Source organism: Centruroides sculpturatus, unplaced genomic scaffold, assembly GCF_000671375.1.
Source record: "Centruroides sculpturatus isolate CEXI.00-Female unplaced genomic scaffold, Cexi_2.0 scaffold941, whole genome shotgun sequence".
Classification (NCBI taxonomy): Eukaryota; Metazoa; Arthropoda; class Arachnida; order Scorpiones; family Buthidae; genus Centruroides; species Centruroides sculpturatus.
This window is the reverse complement of record NW_019385198.1, coordinates 215,076-235,158: the sequence shown is the minus strand read 5'-3', so window position 1 is coordinate 235,158 and position 20,083 is coordinate 215,076. Positions and strand designations below refer to the sequence as shown.

The 20,083-nt window shown below is 29.6% G+C and overlaps 1 protein-coding gene across 1 annotated transcript in view; it reads left to right on the top strand.

The window, feature by feature from the left end:
- The first annotated feature begins 13,073 nt into the window (after positions 1-13,073).
- LOC111636034 overlaps positions 13,074-20,083 on the top strand; it is a 121,511-nt gene continuing 114,501 nt past the window's right edge. The window contains exon 1 of the mRNA XM_023381189.1: positions 13,074-14,991. Coding sequence (XP_023236957.1) covers positions 14,020-14,991 — 972 coding nt within the window. The 5' untranslated portion in view covers positions 13,074-14,019. The remainder of the gene's footprint in view (positions 14,992-20,083) is intronic.

Here is a 20,083-nt window from a genome sequence, read left to right as displayed (position 1 = left end):
CATTTAAGAAGATATATTCATCCAATTTGGAGACGACGAAAATGATGTTTCTCTCGAGTATAAACATTAGAAAACTTGATTATGGTAGAAATATAAATAATAAATATGTCTGTAAATTTGTCTAATTAAATATTAGCAATAAAATAACTTCATTAAATCAAGTAAATCAAGCTATTTGTAATGAAAAAATAATTTAATTCATAAAATTGGAACATTTTATATGCGATGATCTGTTGAATCCGAAATAATTCAAAGTGCAGAGTAGACGATTTTACTTGTTTATCATGAAAAATCAGGAATATTTCAATAGAAATAGAATTTTCAAATTTTCGAGGAAATGTATTTAAAAAATTACAAGTTAATGGTTTTAAATAAATAAAATTCTTAAAGATTTAAATTCATTAAATTTTTATATTTCTACTGAGAATTGAAAATCGATTAGACGATATTTTAATAAATTATATTTATCGAAGAATCTTCTAATCGATTTTAACTTCTCAGTACAGAATAAAATAATAAATTTAAATAATTTCTACATTTACAATCATTCAATTTTTTTTATATTTCTGGCTAAAATCCAAATTCAAATCGATCAGTTTTCGGAAATCATCCTTTATAAATATCTACAAATGCGTTAAGTAGATTTTATGGAAACTTACAGTTATCATAAAAATACTAAAATCACAATTGTGGTTTTTATATTTTGAATTTCTTGAAGAACAAGACATTAATAAATTTATTTAAAATATTTTTATTTTAATAATAATATAGTATAATTAATACAATTAAATTGTATTCTGTTGTATATGTTTTTAGTTACTGAATTGCTAAGTTCTTAATATAAATAATTAAATACGAGTTAAATACTTCAATGTCGGTGTTTTGTTATACAAAATAATATTTTTATTATAAAATCATATAATTGATATATTTGTTTCAAAGTAGTTAGTTTGCAAAGCAAATTTATAAAGAAATAATTTCAAATCATGAATAATATTAATACTGCTGTTATCAATTAACTCTTTTAATTCTTCTTTTTTAAATTTTTTAAAGGGAATTGACTTCACTTTTCACAAACTTTAGTTTTTAATAAATTCAAAGAAATGTAATTCATTATATTTTCGAGTTAATTTTATTTATAGAGCGAAATATATATATTTATTAATTACTTTAAAAGTTTTCTAAACATATAAATCAGTAAAATTAGGAAACTGGAAATTCATTATTCTACAAAAGAGGATGGCGGCTTAAATTGTATAATCCAGTGTCTGTCTGTATAGAAAACTGTAGAATCGTAGCTAATTAATTAGTTTACTTACTGTACCTTGAATTAATTTGTTGTATATGTTAACAGGAATATCATACACCGGATCCCTATACCTATTATTACGTTGCATAACATTCTCTCAGAATGTATAGAGCCATTTATAGAAAATCATAAACCAGAAAAGCTGCTGTGTTTTAATGAATTCAAATAAATTTCTATCAGATTAGAAGATTTGAAATATATGCATCATTCCAATCTTAGATTAGAAAAATATATACATATACGTTGCTTATTATTTTATCAAATTGACTGATGAATATTTAATAATGTATAGATAAGTAATATTTTATTTTTAAAGTAATTATCTTAATCCACAAGGACATTTTACTTTCCTTTATTTTAAAATTGTCGATAGGTCTAGGTTATTTAATATTAAGTAGTAGTTTATTATGATCAAAATATAAATAAAGCAGAAATTAATATTGAGCTAGAATTTAATTATTTTGTCAAAAGAATGTGTACATGTGATTTGTTTGCTAATTAATAATAATTGCTGAATATGTATTGAAATGAAAGTTGTATGACGGAATTCCTTTTCTTTATACATACAGTGAAGCGCCGAAAATTAAAATATCAATATAATACTATACCATGGTTAAGAGTTTATTTTATTATTCTTATAAATGGCAAAAGATAAAAAAAAGAAAACAAGTTATAAGAGATTAAACAACCTATTATATAGCTTTCTGCAAATATTTAACGGTGAATATAGTATGTACTGTTCTGAAATACAGTAATCACTGAAACAATTAGCGTAGTAAAAAACATTTGACAAGCACGCTGTTGTCTTTTTTATTGTCTTACGACTGGTTATACGCCGAGTATATTATCCGACGTATAACTAGTCGTAAGACAACAGTATTCTTGGGTAGTTCCTTTCCAAATTTTTAAATATGCAACCCATTGAAATTTATAGTGATAGTGCTGTAGCAATAAAAGTAAGTAAAAAATCATATGGATCGAAAAAATTATCTTCATTACTAAAACTAAAATATATACTATGTATATAATATACTTATGATAAATAAATTAATAAAAATTTCAGAATGGCGATAATAAAACAGGAACTATACCGAAGGGGCTGCAGCCCTGCAACCCTTACGAACGAGCCGCCACTGATACAACCACTGTTTACGTAACTTGGAATCTCTTGGGATAAGATGCAAAGAAATATTCTAAGTTTGTTTGCTCTTACATTGCGGTACACTGCAGAAGTGATTGGTTATTTCAGTGTCTTCGAGTTCTTTCTAAATCCACGATAGATTTTAAAAAGACGAACAAGTAAACAAATATAAATATGATAAATTGTATGTAACAATACTAACTGCTAGACTTCAATACTCTTTACAGAAATTCTCTAAACTGATAGGCTACCAGAGTGCAAGTCATGCTTTTCAATTGCGAATACTAGAATTTTATATAAAATACAGCTAGCTTAAAATCGTCACGATACTGTTTCCGTCACGAAAAAAAACAAAATAGAAATGGTGACACCTGGATATAAATTAGTCGACACGAAAGTTTTGAACAAGCGGAGGGCTAAGTCTTCTATTATCCTTATAAATATACGTGTATAACTATAATGAAAATAAATATAATTAACATTGCAACTTAAAAGGAATTTAATACAGATCATATATCATGTATAGATTAGCAGCGTAATTACTCTGGGCGTCTATTAATATAATCGCTTCAAAGCGAAATGTGGGAAACAATAATAAAAATATTGTGGATATCTCTTAGAAGCTCCAAGCTTATCTTTACTAAAGAAAACTCCTAGGAAAAAACTTTGACTATCATCCAAAATTTTTTATATCTCCGATGTTTTTATCTGGATGCCAATTGTTTTTTGATTAATTATTGTGTTATTACATCCAGACTTAAAAAGATGATGTACAGTACAGCTCGGTCATCGCCGAGCACCGACCGAATGCTTTCAATACGCCGTTTAGTACAATCGCTGTAAAAAGTTTTAATTTGCATAAATTTCTTATTCTAGATAACATTTTAAATAAAAATAATTCGTTTCGATGCAATTTCATCTTCAATACAATTAAGCAATAAAAGTAAAAGAGCTCTATGGAAAATCCCCGTGAACTTTGACCTAGAGAATCGGAAGTTTCGCCAGCACCTTACTGATAACGAGAGAGCCTTAAGTTAAAAATATGAGCTCTGTAGACTTTATAGTTTTTCTCTAAGAGCGTATGCAGTGCCAGATAAAAAAAAACAAAAAAAGAAAGAAAATAGGTTGAAAGTGGTGCAAGATGGGCCATGGGGTAAGAAGGGACGTCTGTTTATTCGTAGTTAACGCGCTTTCATCTAGCTGTTATATGGGGAATTAAATGCTACCTCAAAAGGGATCGCGGGACGAGAGAACGTTCGAGTCGCTCGCTCTCTTTGTTTAGAAGTAAGACAGTTTTCCATGTTTCGGCAATACTTCATCTAATTTTACGCCCGCTATAAAGTTTCTACAAAATAAGTATTATTGCGAACTTTTACGTTACCTTTTAGATGAAGATATTATGGTATTCGAAGTAACCTTTAAGACTGAAATTGTTTAATTTTGAAATAAAGTTGACCCGTATTTGCAGTCAGTATGAAGAGTGCACGTGGGGGCAAGATGAGGTACCCCATCTTGCCCCCACCATCTTGACCAAGGTTGGCCATGAATTCTGCTGCTGGCTAGAGGCACTGCAATATAGTGCAGCGAATTAGTTTTAAATTCGTTGTCATTGATAATTCTAAATCACCTTTTCGAATATATAAAATAATAATTTTAAAAATGATCTTTTTATAGAAAATGAAATATTTCACTTTTAAATCATATCTAACTATAATAAATTTATGCAGTATATACTGTATTACTTTATTATTTGTTTTTACGTTTTATTTTATTTATGAAAACATTTTTTAAATTTAAATACTATCTTAACGAGAAATAAAATCTGAGATAACAATCGAAATAAAAATTTCTTTCCACAAAAAAAATATCGTCTGCTTACAAAATAGCGAAACTGAGCATGAGCGAAGTGACGGTATCGTCTGGTAAAGTAAATACGAGTAAGTTCAAACTTTTATATTTATTTATTCGGAAAATAATAATAAATGTAGCCGCTGTGATAAATGGGCACATTGTTCTTGTGCCAATATTGAAGAAAACGACGGTTTAACCATTTTAATTTGTTTTTCTTGTATATAAAAATAATATTCCCATCTTACCCCACGGATGGGGCAAGATGGTACATTTACATATAGCCTACTTTTAAAATATTAAATTTTCTTGTTTTTAAAAACGTTTTTCAAAAATTAAATTTTATATTATATATTACCATATGTTGTAGTTGCTGAGAATAAAAAAATTATTGTTCTCATTAAAGTTATTGCCATCTTATGACGTTTCAAACCTTAACGTCCTCATCCTGCACCACCTTCCCCTATAGCTTTTTTGAAGATTTTTTCACTTTTCAATTGCTTATCTTTCGTCAACCCCTTTATAGAAAAACCTGAAATTTTGCACACTACCTAAGAAAACAAGAGGATATTCGAACGAAATATGTGGAATTATTATAGGCATTTGAGGAGCGGAGAAATCAACTCCCAAAAATCGGTAACTTTGATACCTGTATATACAGTCAGTTAGTGGCTTTTTTAGTGGCGCAGAGCCACTGCCGTGACTCTCGATACAAATACTTTTCAGTTCGTTTTATTAACCGTCCCCTTCACCCAATTTTTTGACACTAGTTAATAAAATGGACCGGCGATCCTGATGTTGCCAGACTCAAAATCACGTCCCAGTCCGTCGCTTCTTCCCAGTGTCCGGTCATAGAAGCTAATGAGTTTCTGAGTTTAAACTTTTAACGTCAATTTATAAATTAATAAAACACTTCAAAATATCTAGAAACTAATTAATTAAATATTATACGTACTGTAACTACAAAGTTAGTCTACACGTAAACGTCTGTTCTTCAGTTACCCATCTTTTTACGATTTTTTTAAATTTAGTGTTTATACAACGTCTTTTTGGCATGTCAAGAGCATTAACGACTCAAATCAGTCGTCTGACTTTGTTGATATAGCTTGCTTTTATTTAAATTTTCAATTTTCTAAATGTTCTTTTATTACTTGCTACTGATACTGTGGCTGTAGTTGCTAGTCTACAGTCTGTCAACCAGAGGTAAAAGTCCTTTTCATATTTTCAGGAAGTATCATTGTTTCTGATGTATGGATATTCGCAGTGGAGGCACACTTCAAAAATCTTGCGGCACACTAAAGTGCCACGCACAGTGGTTGAGAATCACTACTTTACACCAGATGCGGGCCGCATTTTTCTTACGGAGTTGCAGACTTTTGAGTCTGTTGAGAACCAACATATTTGATATCCTCCAATATACTAGGTACTAAAATTATATATGCTAATGATATGCAAACTAATAATATAGACCTACACAGTAGTTTATTCTCATCTTTTCACTGGTTAAGTTTAGTTTGAATGTTTTTCGTCACGAATATCAGCTTAATTAGGTTAGCATAATGACACGAGATAGAATACTGGAAAATTAAATTGTGTTAACAAAGTCCCCGGGGCGTAAATTAGTATCTCGAGAGCCTCGTATGACCCGCAGGCCAAGGTTGCTCATGATTGATTTACATAAAGCTGAGTGGAGCGTTTTAGCCTCAAGCGACAATTTCATGCAACAGATGTCGGACTGCTTACGCTTCGTATAAATCGGGCTTTAATATCCATAGGGCAGAAAGAGACAAAAAATAGAAAACAAAACAAAACAAACAAGCTGCAGTAAAACGATGAAAGGTGAATTCAAACTTATAGCTGGATTTGGATCGATTCTTTTTTGGAAAAATTTTATTCCTGTGAACCCTGTTAAATAGGCTTACGAGACGTTCCGCTTTGATCGAGACTGTCCCTGTTTGACGATGTTGTCCCTGCGTCCTGGCATGTTTGTCATTTTGTCCCGGTTATTTGGTAAAATTTTAAAAGTGCCGAATATAGAAGAAGTAAAAATAGGTCAGCCTCAGATAAATAGCGATTTGGCAGCTAAAGTATCCCCTCTGTTACACTCCCTGTTGCCAATCTAAATATTTTGTATCTAGATCTAAGTACTATTAATATTGTCTAGACGTTTTCCCAAAAATTTATAGCATGTGTCCTAATGAATGTAGACGTTTTATTTTTTCATCCAGAAATTTTTTCACAGAATTTATAATAGCCTATGAGATCCTGATATTTTTATTTCATTTTTTAGATATTTTCTTTTAATTAGAGATGGCCACATGAAACCTGCACTCTACCTCATTGTTGAGCACATCCTATCTTAATCGAGTTCAAATTGCTAGTTGGCATTTGCGATTATTTTGAACTGTACATTAAATTAATTTAATCTCCAAAATACCAGAAAGAAACTATGCGTTTACTGATGAATTACAAAAGGATTATTCGTTTTTGAAAAAAGTTTGTGATCGTATTGACAAAATGAAATGTAAACTGCTTTTTCAGAATTTTCAATAACTCGTAGACGTTCGGATATTAAAAATCACTTGAAATGTGCGAAACATAAGGCAAGCTTAGTAGCAGCGGAAGGAACTTCCTCAAAAATATTGTCATATTTTAAAGGTACCGATTTATTTCTTGTTGTGTATATTTTCTCAAAATTGTCCCAGTTTGAGAAAAAAATATTGTTACCAGTAATACCGAAATGTGAACTTTGATAAAAACAAATTTTGTGTAAACTTTTATGTATAGACTACTTTCTTGTATATTCACTTTAAAAAAAAAAAAAGCAAAAGTCTAATAATTGTTACAAACTTAAAGACAAAACAGCACCGCATCATATCAGAACCAGAATCTGGCATTATTATCGTCTGAAATAGAAATCATTTTCATCTCAAACAACTATAAACACGAAAGTAATTAGGAAAACATTTAATAAATATACAACAACTCTAAAAATATTTCTTCAGATTACAGTAAAATTTTACCACAAAATTTGATGTAAGTAGGTCTAATTTAAATCTTCGATTAAATCTTAGAAGCGAAAGAAATAATGGCGGAACTTACGGTTTGCTGGAATTCTCAGTATTGGCTATGACTTTTTCGATGTTTATTTTTTTATATATAGATTGCATCTTATATTAATTCTTTAATATTTCAAATGTAGGATGGAACTTTTCCTTTAAAAGCAAAATACCTCTAACTAAAGGGATGTATGCTCATAGCGGTGACCAGACCCTAAACACTGGGAGGTTCGGTCGTAGGTTCGCGCCGCGATCGGACAGGCTGGCTGCTTGGAGTTTTCCGGGTTTTCTCCTTGCCAATAACGACTGAATAGGAGGCCAGTTTCCCATAAAAGTTCTCCCGGAAGGCATTATTTCCCGCGCGCACGTATAGGCCGTTCGGATACGGCTGGCTAATCGGTCGCATAGCGATCATAACCAAATGTCTGTCGGAGAAAGAGCCTATATGAGCTAAAATCTCCATATCAACATCTGAGAAGAAGAAAGGGATGTATAACAAAAAAGTAGGCTATTGTATTTTATGGCATGTAAGCCTTGTAGGAAATTACTCAGTATGAAAAATTTATTGCCACTACTAAATGTTTTGACCCTATTTTATGATATTGTCATATTTTGATAATTTAATACTTTATAATGAAAACTAATATTCTTATGATAAACGAATATTTATAATTTATTAGATTAAGTAAATATTAGGCTCGTGGTTAATCTAGAATTTTTATTACATAAGTGAGGTGTACTGATTTTTTTAAATTCATTACTTTAGATAATAATTTAATCATTAAAAATCAAAATAAAAAATGCTGGCCGTGAAGTTATTCGGATATCTGGCAGCTTGCCTATTGTCACGTCATGGTAAAATAGTGAAAAAAATTGGAAGTCTTGCGATTAATTAGATTAATCTGTATCAATTATATTGTTTGTTTAAAGGTTTCATTAATGCCCTTTTTGTAGGGTGCATTAACAGCGTAATTCGAGAGGTTGCGGTATATAGAAAACAATGGGAAAAATTAATAGATTTTAGAAACGAGCACATTCTTCAGGTAACGAGATGTCGACAGACCAGATAAGTGATAGACTTGTTGTTTTAAAGATTTTAATGATTATCCTTCATTGTGAATTTTAACGAGTTTCTAAATCATGTACACTTTGATTTAGAAACTCGTTAAAATGCAGACGAGGGCTATGAATAACTAAATTAAATTTTTGTCAGACGAATAGTCACTATTGCTTGCTTATCGCCTGTAATTGGTTGTGGATTATGACTATTTGATATTTAATAGAATATTGAACCTAACTGTGAAAGTTGCAGATATAGGCCTTTGCTTTTACTTTTTCTGTGGATACTAAGATGGTCTTTTACCCTACCCATCGTGGGTATGGCCAGGCCAGCAATGGTGGCACCAGGTGGTGCCACCATTGCGGGCCCAACATAGCGGGACCAACATATCGGGGCCCAACATAACGGGATAGACCACCCACGAAAAGTTCCTGGAGTTTATCCTTCGGATTCTATCACAGGATCCCAGAGCGGTAGCCATCTCAGACATCCGGTCTGTAAGTGCAGGCAATTGGAACTTGATTAGAGATGCTGTGGATTTCTGAGATTAGAAAGCTAGACTACTCGTTTCCTAACACTTAATATTTGGTAAAACTTGGTCAATGCGTCTTTCAGGTTAAAATATCAGTTGATATATTAATGTATTCTCTAAAATCCAATATCTTACTGAATATTTTTTTAAGATTAGGTTTACTACATCTTCTATTTAATCTTTAAACAGCTCTTTAAATGGTTTTGTTTATTTGTTCGGATTTATGAACAATAGACTAAAAAACACTAATTCGTTGAAGTAATTTTTCGTAAAATTTGGTAAGAAATAGCAGCTGTATAAAATTACAAACAGGTAATGACATTAATTTAGGAAGTTTACATATAGTTGAGCTTGTAAATTTATAAAATTTCTCTTGCATTAAATGTGTGATATGTATAATATTTCAATAAAAGATTTACGAACATAACTACAGTTGAATATATATAAAGTTAAAATAATGTTAAGAGTAATACATATTTATTTTTAATTAATTATGCTATCTTTATATAACTAAGTAAAGACTCCAACGAGTGAGGTTTGTTTTTTTGGGCTGCTTAAAAATTGCAGCCCGACATTATGACGATATCACAATAAGTAATTGCTCGTTAATATTGTAAGCTTTAGTGAAATTAGAAATATTTTATTTATTCAAATATATACAAACACTGTTTATTAATTTATTTATGAATAAATTAAATGTTTCTAATTTCACTAAGACTTACGAATCTAAAAAAAATAATAGTTGGTTAAAGAAATGATTTACCTTTTATCTAATTTACAGAATTTTTCGATTTATGTAAGTAATCATAAAATAAAGATCTATATTTTAATCAATAAAGTACAGAGTTCTTCAATATACTTATGTAAAGAAGGTGCGCAGTCACTGTGCAGAGATAATAGGGCCCGTACTTTTTTGAAAACTCTACAATTGGGTCGTGACTTCTTGTACATGATGAAGAACTACTAAGAGGACAAGCTGCCACTACAAATCCGGCATAACAAGTTACTTCCATACTTGTATTAACATTTTTTTAGAGTATCCTCTATAAAATCATATAATAAAATGTAAACAAATTTGTCAAGTATATAAAATGCAGCAAATTCAAATTCAAATCTAAAAGTTCAATTAAACTAATATTATTATAATGGTTTGACTAGTTAACGATATTAAATTAATCACGTTTTTCGTGATTTCCGCATTTATAACAAAGTTTTTCTTAAGAGTTTCTTTTACCAAAATCGTCACGTTTATATGGTAAGTTAGAATAAATCGAATTATGGTTTTGACTCGCAACGAGAAAATAATTCTTTACATGTCAAATAAATCTCCATATATATTTTATAGGAATATAAAACAACAATAATAAAGCCCGAAATGGTAAAAATTACGTAAATAAATTTTTAACGGAGAGCTTTTCTTTTATTTAATTAAAATAAGAAGCACTAAGAGTTTAGATTATTGAGGGTTTTTTGCTTCTGGGGAGATAACTTTTCCTAAATTTTTTTGCATTTAAGTAGGCGAGGCAAATTCTTGTTTGCCCTCTTGTCGACGTCCCTGCTTATAATGATGTTAGATACGTATAAGTTTTTCTACCACCTGTATTTCCTTGGATATGAAAGTCTTCTATGTAAATTTTTATTTAAGCAATATGAAAATTCTCTCTTAACATTTACATTATTTTGTGATATCTTATTTTAAAAATTACAGTTTTATCAGAATATAGACTTTATTGGTTATCCTTTTATTAAAACAATATATCAATAGTTTATCGACTTATTACTTTAAAATTATATACAACTACATAAGGAAATTTTATACTTTTTATATAGGCCTAACCTTTTAAAATAGATCATTAATTAATTAAGTTAATTTACTAAGTTTAACTAGTCATTGCATACGAAAACATAAAAATAGAGAATTAATAAAAATTTAGCGAAAGAATATAGCATATTACTGTTGGATTATTATTATATTATTTTGATTAACGACACATGTTAATTTTGATTACGCCAATTTATCTGTTCAATCGAAATGGACAATAAAACAATTTTATTGTCAAATTTTTATTATAGATAAGCTTATTTAGCAAGCTTTTAGAAATTACTGTAGTGTATATTTCTTTGCAGTTAAGAAAAACACAAATAGAACATTTAAATTGAATTTATCAGATTATTTGTGATTGCAATCGATTGGTTATTTGCTTCTTAAATTAGCTCGTAAAACGATTCCATAAATAACGATTTATCGTGTTTTGACTATAACAGAATGTAAAACTACTTGTATAATTTCTTGCGGAATTTTTTGAATGTTTTTTTCAATAGAGTTTAAACTAGTTTTAAATAAAGAAGAAAAACCGAAAACCCAATTTAATTTTATAGATCTAAAAAAAATGTTTTATGATGTAAAAGATTTACGTCGTAAATAATGTTTGTATCTTTATTATTATCCGAACAGTTTTATGTAATGTATTGAATATCAATAAATTAAACAACCTAAATGATGACAATTATTTTTCATAAATTGATATATCGATTCAGTACTGTAAGTTTGGCTACTAGTATTACAATAACGACATGTTTGCGTAAAACAGTAAATATGCAAACTAGTGGCGTATACGGAAATCAATGTAAAGGAAGGCATCGGGAATAAGTTTATGTATAACTTACGTAGAAAAATCTAAAAAGACTTATACACATATGTCTACATATAAAAATTTATTTTAGAAATAAAAAAATAAAAACATTTTGTTTTGGAATATTTTATTAATTTATTTATTTTTATTTATTTATTTTTTGTTTTTTTTGTAACAAAGGTGCACAGGCTCCTCTTCCTCCTGAATATAAATGATGGTGTATCGTGTATCCCGAATATGTTTGCGATGTAAACAATATCCTTTTGCTTTAAAATAATGCAAAATCATTTATTAATACATTTTACTTCCATTTATACGATCGATATTCCGAAATAGAAAATTAATGATATTCTATTTTTACAGTTTAGGATATCTTACGCTATCTCTGCTATTTAAAAGATTAATTAATGAAAATAGCGGCTAGTTTAAATGATATCGCGAAGTTGCACGAATTTATTAACCTATTTATATTTAAATATAATCAAAATAACAAATTCATATTTTTAAACCAAATTATCGAATTAAATTTAAAGTTTAAAGAATTTATAGTAATTGTAAGCATTTAGGAGTTTAGAGTTGTAAGACTTTATAATAATTGTAAGTTTTATAATAAATAAATAAGAGTTAATGGAAAATAAGCGCTTTTCTAAAAAAAAAAAGTTTCTCTATTTTGTTAATGTAATCGTTTAAATAACACTATCACGTAGACCTCATTTTACATTTTAACTAGATTGGACACGCTCGGTTTACTGTTTAATTATAAACAAACCAATACTAGTACGTGTCGGTACCAGTTACGTTTCACTTGTTAAACGTATCCAATAAAAATTTAATGAAAAATAAATCAGAATACGATAGCAGTAATTTAATCAATATTAAGGCTACATAATAACTGTATAAATATCTAATCATATACAGTAAATCGCACGGTCTCACGATTCTCTTCAAGAATGATATCATGCATAGAGCAATTTATCCCTCGGGCGTGGAATTGTTGAAGTTGAAAGTCCAATAAAGTAAGGTGACTAGTTCAATTGTTAATCGAGTGTTTTCTCACTCTAAAGGGAATACTTCGAAAACCACACCCTTTTATATCGTCATGTAACTTTTAAATTAACATCGATGTTAGAGAAAATGTAAATCTGAAGAAACTTACACTAGAAATAATTAATTCACTTGTTCAGTTGTGTAAAACCAATAATTGATGATATTTTTGAATGACAGTTTATCTTTCGTCTGAAATGTATTTATATTTAATTAATTAGTTAAAAATTGAAATAAATAAATAATTTTATTTTAATCCTTAACTAAGAGTCGAAGACCTTTAATTATATATTAAAACAATCCTTAATTAAATGAATCAAACCGAAAGTTTAAATAGAAAAAAAAATAAATTTATTTGTTTCAATCTTCTTAATTTAGTTTCGTGAAACTAACTGAATTAATAGTAATTAAAGAATACCTTGATTTCATTTTACGGGTGCAGCGTTAAAAAATATTAATTAGATATTTTAATTCCATTTTAAGCCAAAATTTAGAAGATAATGATCATTAATAAAATTAGAGTGCAGTGATCAATAGGCTATTACTATTTAATAGCCCAAGTTTTCAATATTTACGATGATGCTTCCCTCAAAATTAATTAATATATAAATAAATTTATGCGATATCTATGATTACAGTTGATTATTTCATTACCTTTAATTACCATACCTTTTATATTACAAAAGTTAAGTAAAAATATATTTATTACTATCTAAGTGCAAATCAATCAGATTGAATGCATTAATTTAATGCTTTGCACAAAAAAATTCCAATGATCTTCATTTTTACACGCCACAATGATGCATCGATCGGATAATCTTTTTCGAAACTGTATTTAATTAAGATGTCGTTTATAATAAAACATTTATTTTAAACATTATTTCATTTACTTAACGATTATTAAATCTTAGTGTTTGATACTATATTTGATGAATATTTATTTTAAATGAGAAGTATTAGCGAAGTGGATCAAATTTCATCAACAGATGGCAGCACTATTTTAATATAAACTATGTCGGATGTTGGCTACTTACTTAAAAAACTTTGTGCCTCTGGGCTTAAACGGATGCATTAATGGTTCATTCCGAGAAAGGCATTTTTGAATTAAAAGTAGAATATGCCAGATGCTGTCGATCGTAAAACGATTTAATACAACTTAATGTTAATATTTTCGATTAGAAGTAAAACTTTAGTTACACTGACCGGTGTTAGTCTCACGTTAGTTGTTTCCAAGGTTGATCACGTGTTCATAGAAGCCCTAACGGTTAGAAGTGAATTGTGGGATAGGTCGTGTGTTTTGTAGTGTCAAGGGTGTGTTGCGTCTGGATTATCTATCGATTGGATATTCCCGCTAAAAGTGTGTGAGCTGTTATGACCGACGACATGCTATTCAATGGACGATTCGGAGGAAACAAGATTACGAAAGTACTTTTCGCGCAAACTCAGAAGTTATCGTGATAAGAGATGTCTTTACCTTTCCGCCAATGACCCCTGTCACGTGTCAGAAGAGGCGAGTAACAGTCACCCTCCATTTCGAGGGAACACGCTTCAATTCCCTGCTCCAGTAGGAAATTTAAGAAATCCATCAAAAAGAGAATTTCCAGGTGCCAGACAGTCGGACTATATGAGTCCTGGAAAATTTCCAGTCTTCTGTATCAATACTACGACGAGCCATTTTCCGGAAAAACTGGAACAAACTGGAGAAGTTCCGGAACAAAGTGTAATTTGGAGGGGACAATGGGATGATAAATGGAGAAGACGGACACTTGGGACAGAAACGACTTTCCTCGATTCCGACTGGACAAATGGTGATCGATACAGAATGGAAAACGCTGTCGGAAAACTAGAAAAGGCACGGAATTCCGTAAACGGCATCAGAAACGGTTGTCAGTGCGTTAACGAATATTACATAGCTTCCAGTTGTGAAAGGATAGATCGAACAATAACCGATCGAATGTGTAGACCTAACAGATTCGAAACAGGCATTTCCGCACGGCTGGATCTATGCAGGTGTACAGGTCCGAAGTCTCGACCGGACTGTACAAATCCGGAATTATGCATAGGAAGGGCATCATTGCAATTGAGAAATAATCCAATAGATGGCGCTATGTATACGGACGACAAAGTTGGAAATGTTAGTAATTTACACTTTCCGTCTAATTCTGAATTGGAAAGAAAAACGGGTAATTTTCAAAAGGTGAATGGTTTCGAAACCAAAATACGTTCGCCCGTTACAAGTTGGCGGAAACTGTCCAAGAAAGAATCATCACTTCGACAACAGGAAGAAAATAGGGTAGTTTGTCCTGTATGGGAGAATCGATGGAGAAAAAAAGCGGAAAGAAGTGACGATAAGAATAAAAGACAGGTGAGTGTACTAAGATTAAATATGGTCTTGAATTTAGGAAAAGTTTACCAACTCGTGAACTGTTTCATTTTGAGAGCGACGAAAGAAAAATCACAGGCAATGTTATTGACAAAACGCACTTTTGGCAAAAATTAATTTTTGAAGATTTATTGTATATAAATATACAAGATTAAACATATTCGTAAAAATATATTTAAGTATAAAAACAAAAAGTTTAGTAATATAAGATGAGAAGTTTGTTTATTAAATTTGTGTGCAGAATAGGAATTTAGTAACTTAATGTTGTTATTATGATTTTTTTCTTACAATGGAACGGAATACATTTATAAAAAAAGTTTTTCTTTTCTGATTTTTCGTAGTTTATAATCATTTTATACTTTAAGAAATCGTTTTTGTTTGATTTAAATTTGTTTTGAAGAGTTTGTTAAATATAATGTACAGTACTTATAGGCCTATATACATGGGACAGCCGAATGGTAATGAAGGGTCCCGGCATAAAACACCCGAAAATTCCCTGAGGTAACTCGACTCGTCCGGATTCGATTCCGGGTCTTTCAGAGTGACAAGTTGCCACTTTAGTGGGCCAGCTTGCCTCGTGTTTAAACATTTTATGCACAGAAATATATTGTGCAACATAGAAAAAAACCTCGAGTAAAGATAGAATTTTGTAAACTGGTAATATCAAATGATATTTTTAANATTCAATTGGTACTTGTAAATAGAGTGAGTCAATAGAGCTTCCCTTATCAAATACCTGCAGACATGTTCAATAACGTAAAAATTTGGCGCCTTACAACTCTGTATTGTCAAGTTCCTGTCTTCAGGATGATATATGCTTAAGTTGGAAGCTGCCAGTCATTGCATTCAAGCCAAATGTAACAAAAAAGTTTAAAAACATTGGTGAAAAAACATTCCTAACTCAGCAACCATAACATAAACGTTGGGGACATAGAGTCTGCTAAGGAAACTGTTTCTTAGACTTAGTTTCAAATCTTTTTTTCTTTTCATCCCAAACTAATAGTAATTTTTCTGCTTTATCTTTCTCTGAATTTTATTATTGCAAGTACAGAATTAGAAAACAAAACTTTATTTGTGCGTTTAAAAACATTTAATTTTTACAATTTATTCGGAAAAAAAATTAACTTTTCAAAATTAAAATGTATTTTTAACTTTAAAGTTTATTTATTTTTGTAAAATTAATTTCTCTGAATTTTATTATTGCAAGTACAGAATTAGAAAACAAAACAAGTGAATTAATTTTAAAAACATTTAATTTTTCTCGTATATTTTTAACTAATCTTTTTATTACCTTTATTTACACATCAGACCTAACTAATAAATTAATATAGATCCAAGCAGATTCCTTTCAATCCACGCAATATAAGCCATATATCAATGGTTACGGTAAATTCACAGACCACATCAGTAAATGTGTCTGTGGCACCAACATTGTCCAGGTAACGTAATATATCAGATTAGGAGACAACTTATTTCATTTCATGAAATATAATGTGCCTACTATCATTAAATTATTTTGGAAATATATTATCCTAACAATTATCTTGTCAAATTTGATTCAATTTCGAATAATTTTTCTATATTATTCTTATTAAAATACAATATTTTAATGCTCTTAAATAAAACTTTTCGTATAAATTCTATCTAATTTACTACAGATTAAAGTGCTGGAATGATTTACAAGTCGTGTCGGTTTAATATTAAAATCGTTTAAAATCAAATCCATTTTACTTTAATATTAAATTTCGTAATCCTCTTGAATCGACACATAAAAATTTATAGCCGAAAAATTTTTTAAAAATAGATTTTTCTAACAGAATTCTCTTTAAAGAAATGTAAATTTCAAGTCTAAAAACTTTTATAAAATTTAAATTACGATATATGTTTTATGATATAATATATTTTCTACAATGTTTTAATAAACTGAAGTTAATAACCTTAACTCGAATAATGTAATAACGATCTTTATACTTCGTAAACGCGAATTTTTATATATAAATAAATATGCAAAATCTCAATTTTTTATGCTCTGCAATGCGTACTTCGAAATACAGAACACAAAATCCACGTTTTTTGTTTTTCTTCATTAAATGTAACAGCATTTTGAATGACCCTTCCTTTTGTAGGAGTCCGAATTTGATTCTTTCATGGAATATTTCTTGAAATAAAATAATAAAGTAAAATAAGATTGAAACCCCATAAAAGCTAGAAATGCGATTGCGTTCAATGTTAAGATATACAGGATTTAAAGTGTAAATCAGGGATGAAGTCTATAACTTAAGTGTTGCCTTGAACTACATTAGATTATACTGTTTTTAAACGGCTGCAGTATTACAGATAAAATGTAGTAGTATGGACATTAAACAAATATTCGTGTGCAATCCAATAATACAATATTATGTTAAACTAAAATATATTATAAGAACTTAAAATAATGTAATTCATTTGTAGATGTTTTGACTGTCCTATTGATATAAAATTATTTTTAACGATGTCAGGCAGCGGTCCATTGAAACGTTCAATAAGACTGACGCTTCTCGTGTTTCATTTGTTGTGCATCCCTAGGGTAAATCAAGCACCGGTGTATTTCGAAAAACTAAATTTTTAAGCTTTTTTTATTGCATATTAATATTAAATAAACTTTGTTCCTATTGAAAGAAAGTTGTAGTCTATAGTTTTTAATTAAGTCTCCCCGATAATCGGTAAACGATTGGGAAAGAAAGATTTCTGGTGGTTGATTTTTTAGAAAGTTTTTAACTTTTACTTATTTTAAATATACAATCTTTTTTTACCTTAAACAAATATACTGACTCCATTGTTTTAATTTTTACAAATGCAATATTTGTATTTAATTATTATATATTCGATTATGTGACCGTAGGGTCGGTGTCTCTTTGACACCACGTCAGGAGACCTAAATCTGACACCACCGAGTCTCTGGGGGACTCGGAAATCGCGACGTTACGTCACGCGAGCGGTAGCGTGTGAGCGCTTGGATTCGGAGTAGAGGTGAGGAGAGAGACGAGGAAGTGACTCACTCGGACTCCATATTTTCTAACAAATAACAATTTTAATTAAATCGAACTAAATACTATACAGAGATATCGGGCATATTATCGTTCTTAATTATACTAGGTCGTTGAGAGAGAGTTTACAAACGAATCGCGGGTTGATAAATACCTTGTCGATGGACAGTTCTTTACACTAGATCCGAATCTTGTCCGTTCACTGGTGTGGAGGCACGGAGGAGTGTAGAGGCTTAATCCAGCACGAATGTTTCTCTCGGGTTTAATCCTGGCTCACGGTTTTAATCCTGGAGGACGACTTTTTGTAGAGCGGACTTTGTGAAGACGACTTCTGTAGAGGGACTTCGGATGACGACTTCTGTAGAGGGACTTCGGATGACGACTTCTGTAGAGGGACTTCGGATGACGACTGACTTCGGGGTCGTTTTTCTTTTTCTCTTTTTCATTCCTCTTGGGTTTTTTCCATGAGGTCAGGTGATGGCCTTTAACGGTCGCACTTGATCCGACTTAACAAGGAACAAACTCCGTGGGAAATAATTTTTATGGCTTTTAGCCTAACTCGATAAAACGCTCGAATTTAACCGATTAAATTTTCCAATAATTAAAATTTAAAATAACACTTTATTGTGGGTCTGTTCGTCCCTCACAATTATATAAAAGTTATGTTTAAAATCATATATGTATTGTATTGTAATTTTCAATTGTTTGGGAAACTGAAGTCTAATTTTAACAAAAATCTAATTTTTCATAGAGAGAAAGTGCTTAAAATTTTTTCATATACTAGTTTTTTTAAGTGAAGAAAAGAAATGTGAAAAAATTGAGAAATGTTCCATTATTGTATATTCAATGAGGTAAAATAAAAAAATGTAAATCATCAAAATATGTATATTATACGAAACCAAAATTTAATTACAATTGCACTTTTTTTGAAGTTTGGATACTTTCCAAAGACCATTAATTTCTATATTTCAGTGTTCTATACGAGTTAAAATCGGTAATAAATCTGTAAATCAATTTAAGTTCTCATTATTTTGTTAATTTTAAATGGAAATTTTGAAAAGTAGTTAAAGAATTGCAAAATTTCAATTAATTTTGTAAAAAGTTCGAGAAAAACATTAAATATACCAAAGCGCATTTCATAAGAATGATAAATTAACGTTCTATAATTAAAATAAATAAGTTCAAATGTTTAGATATTCATTTGAAGTTTAAATTAAATTTATTAAATATAAATTATGTGAAACTCGTTTCAAGTCCTCAAGACAATATTTTATCGGATAGAATCTAATTAATAAAATATTTAATAAAATCTAATAATAAGCAGAATTTTCCACTCTGTTTATTGTCATCTAAATTTGTTTCTGAAGGAAATAACGATTAGAAGAATGTTTTAAATTATCATAAGATATAAAAATTCTTAAAATATTTACTATGTACTGACAGTCTATACAATATTAATATTTAATTAAATTCCAAAATACAATTAATTTGAATTTTAATTTGTATTCAAGAAATGCTTTTGTTTTGTAATTATTTAATTTTATGATTTTGATCCTGAATGTTTATTGTAATTTCGTAATAATTTTGAAAGAAATAACTTTGAGTAAATATGAAATTCCATTTTTGATTCTCCATATCTTATTTTATTTTTATAGTAAAATATTATTTTAAGCATCTTTTGACAGTTTTGTAGCTTGATGAAAGAAATTCTTTTAGAAAAGTATATAAAATATCACTTCCTTTAACTTTGTTTTCTTATAGAAAGTTGACCTATCACATTTCTCTGGATATTTGCCATCTTTTTTCTTCTTTTGCTGAATTTAAATTTTGTCTTTAATGTTTTGACCTCAATTTTACCATTTTCTATTGCATTTACTTTATTCTTTTACTTGATATTTCCGAAAAACATGATAAATGTATAAAAATAAATACGGATGTTGTTTCTGCATCGCTCTTACTTTTCAGTTTATATGAAACTTAAATGAACTTTGAAACCTCATAAAATATTTTTTTCTTAAAATTTTATTATAATTTGCGATGTAAACAAT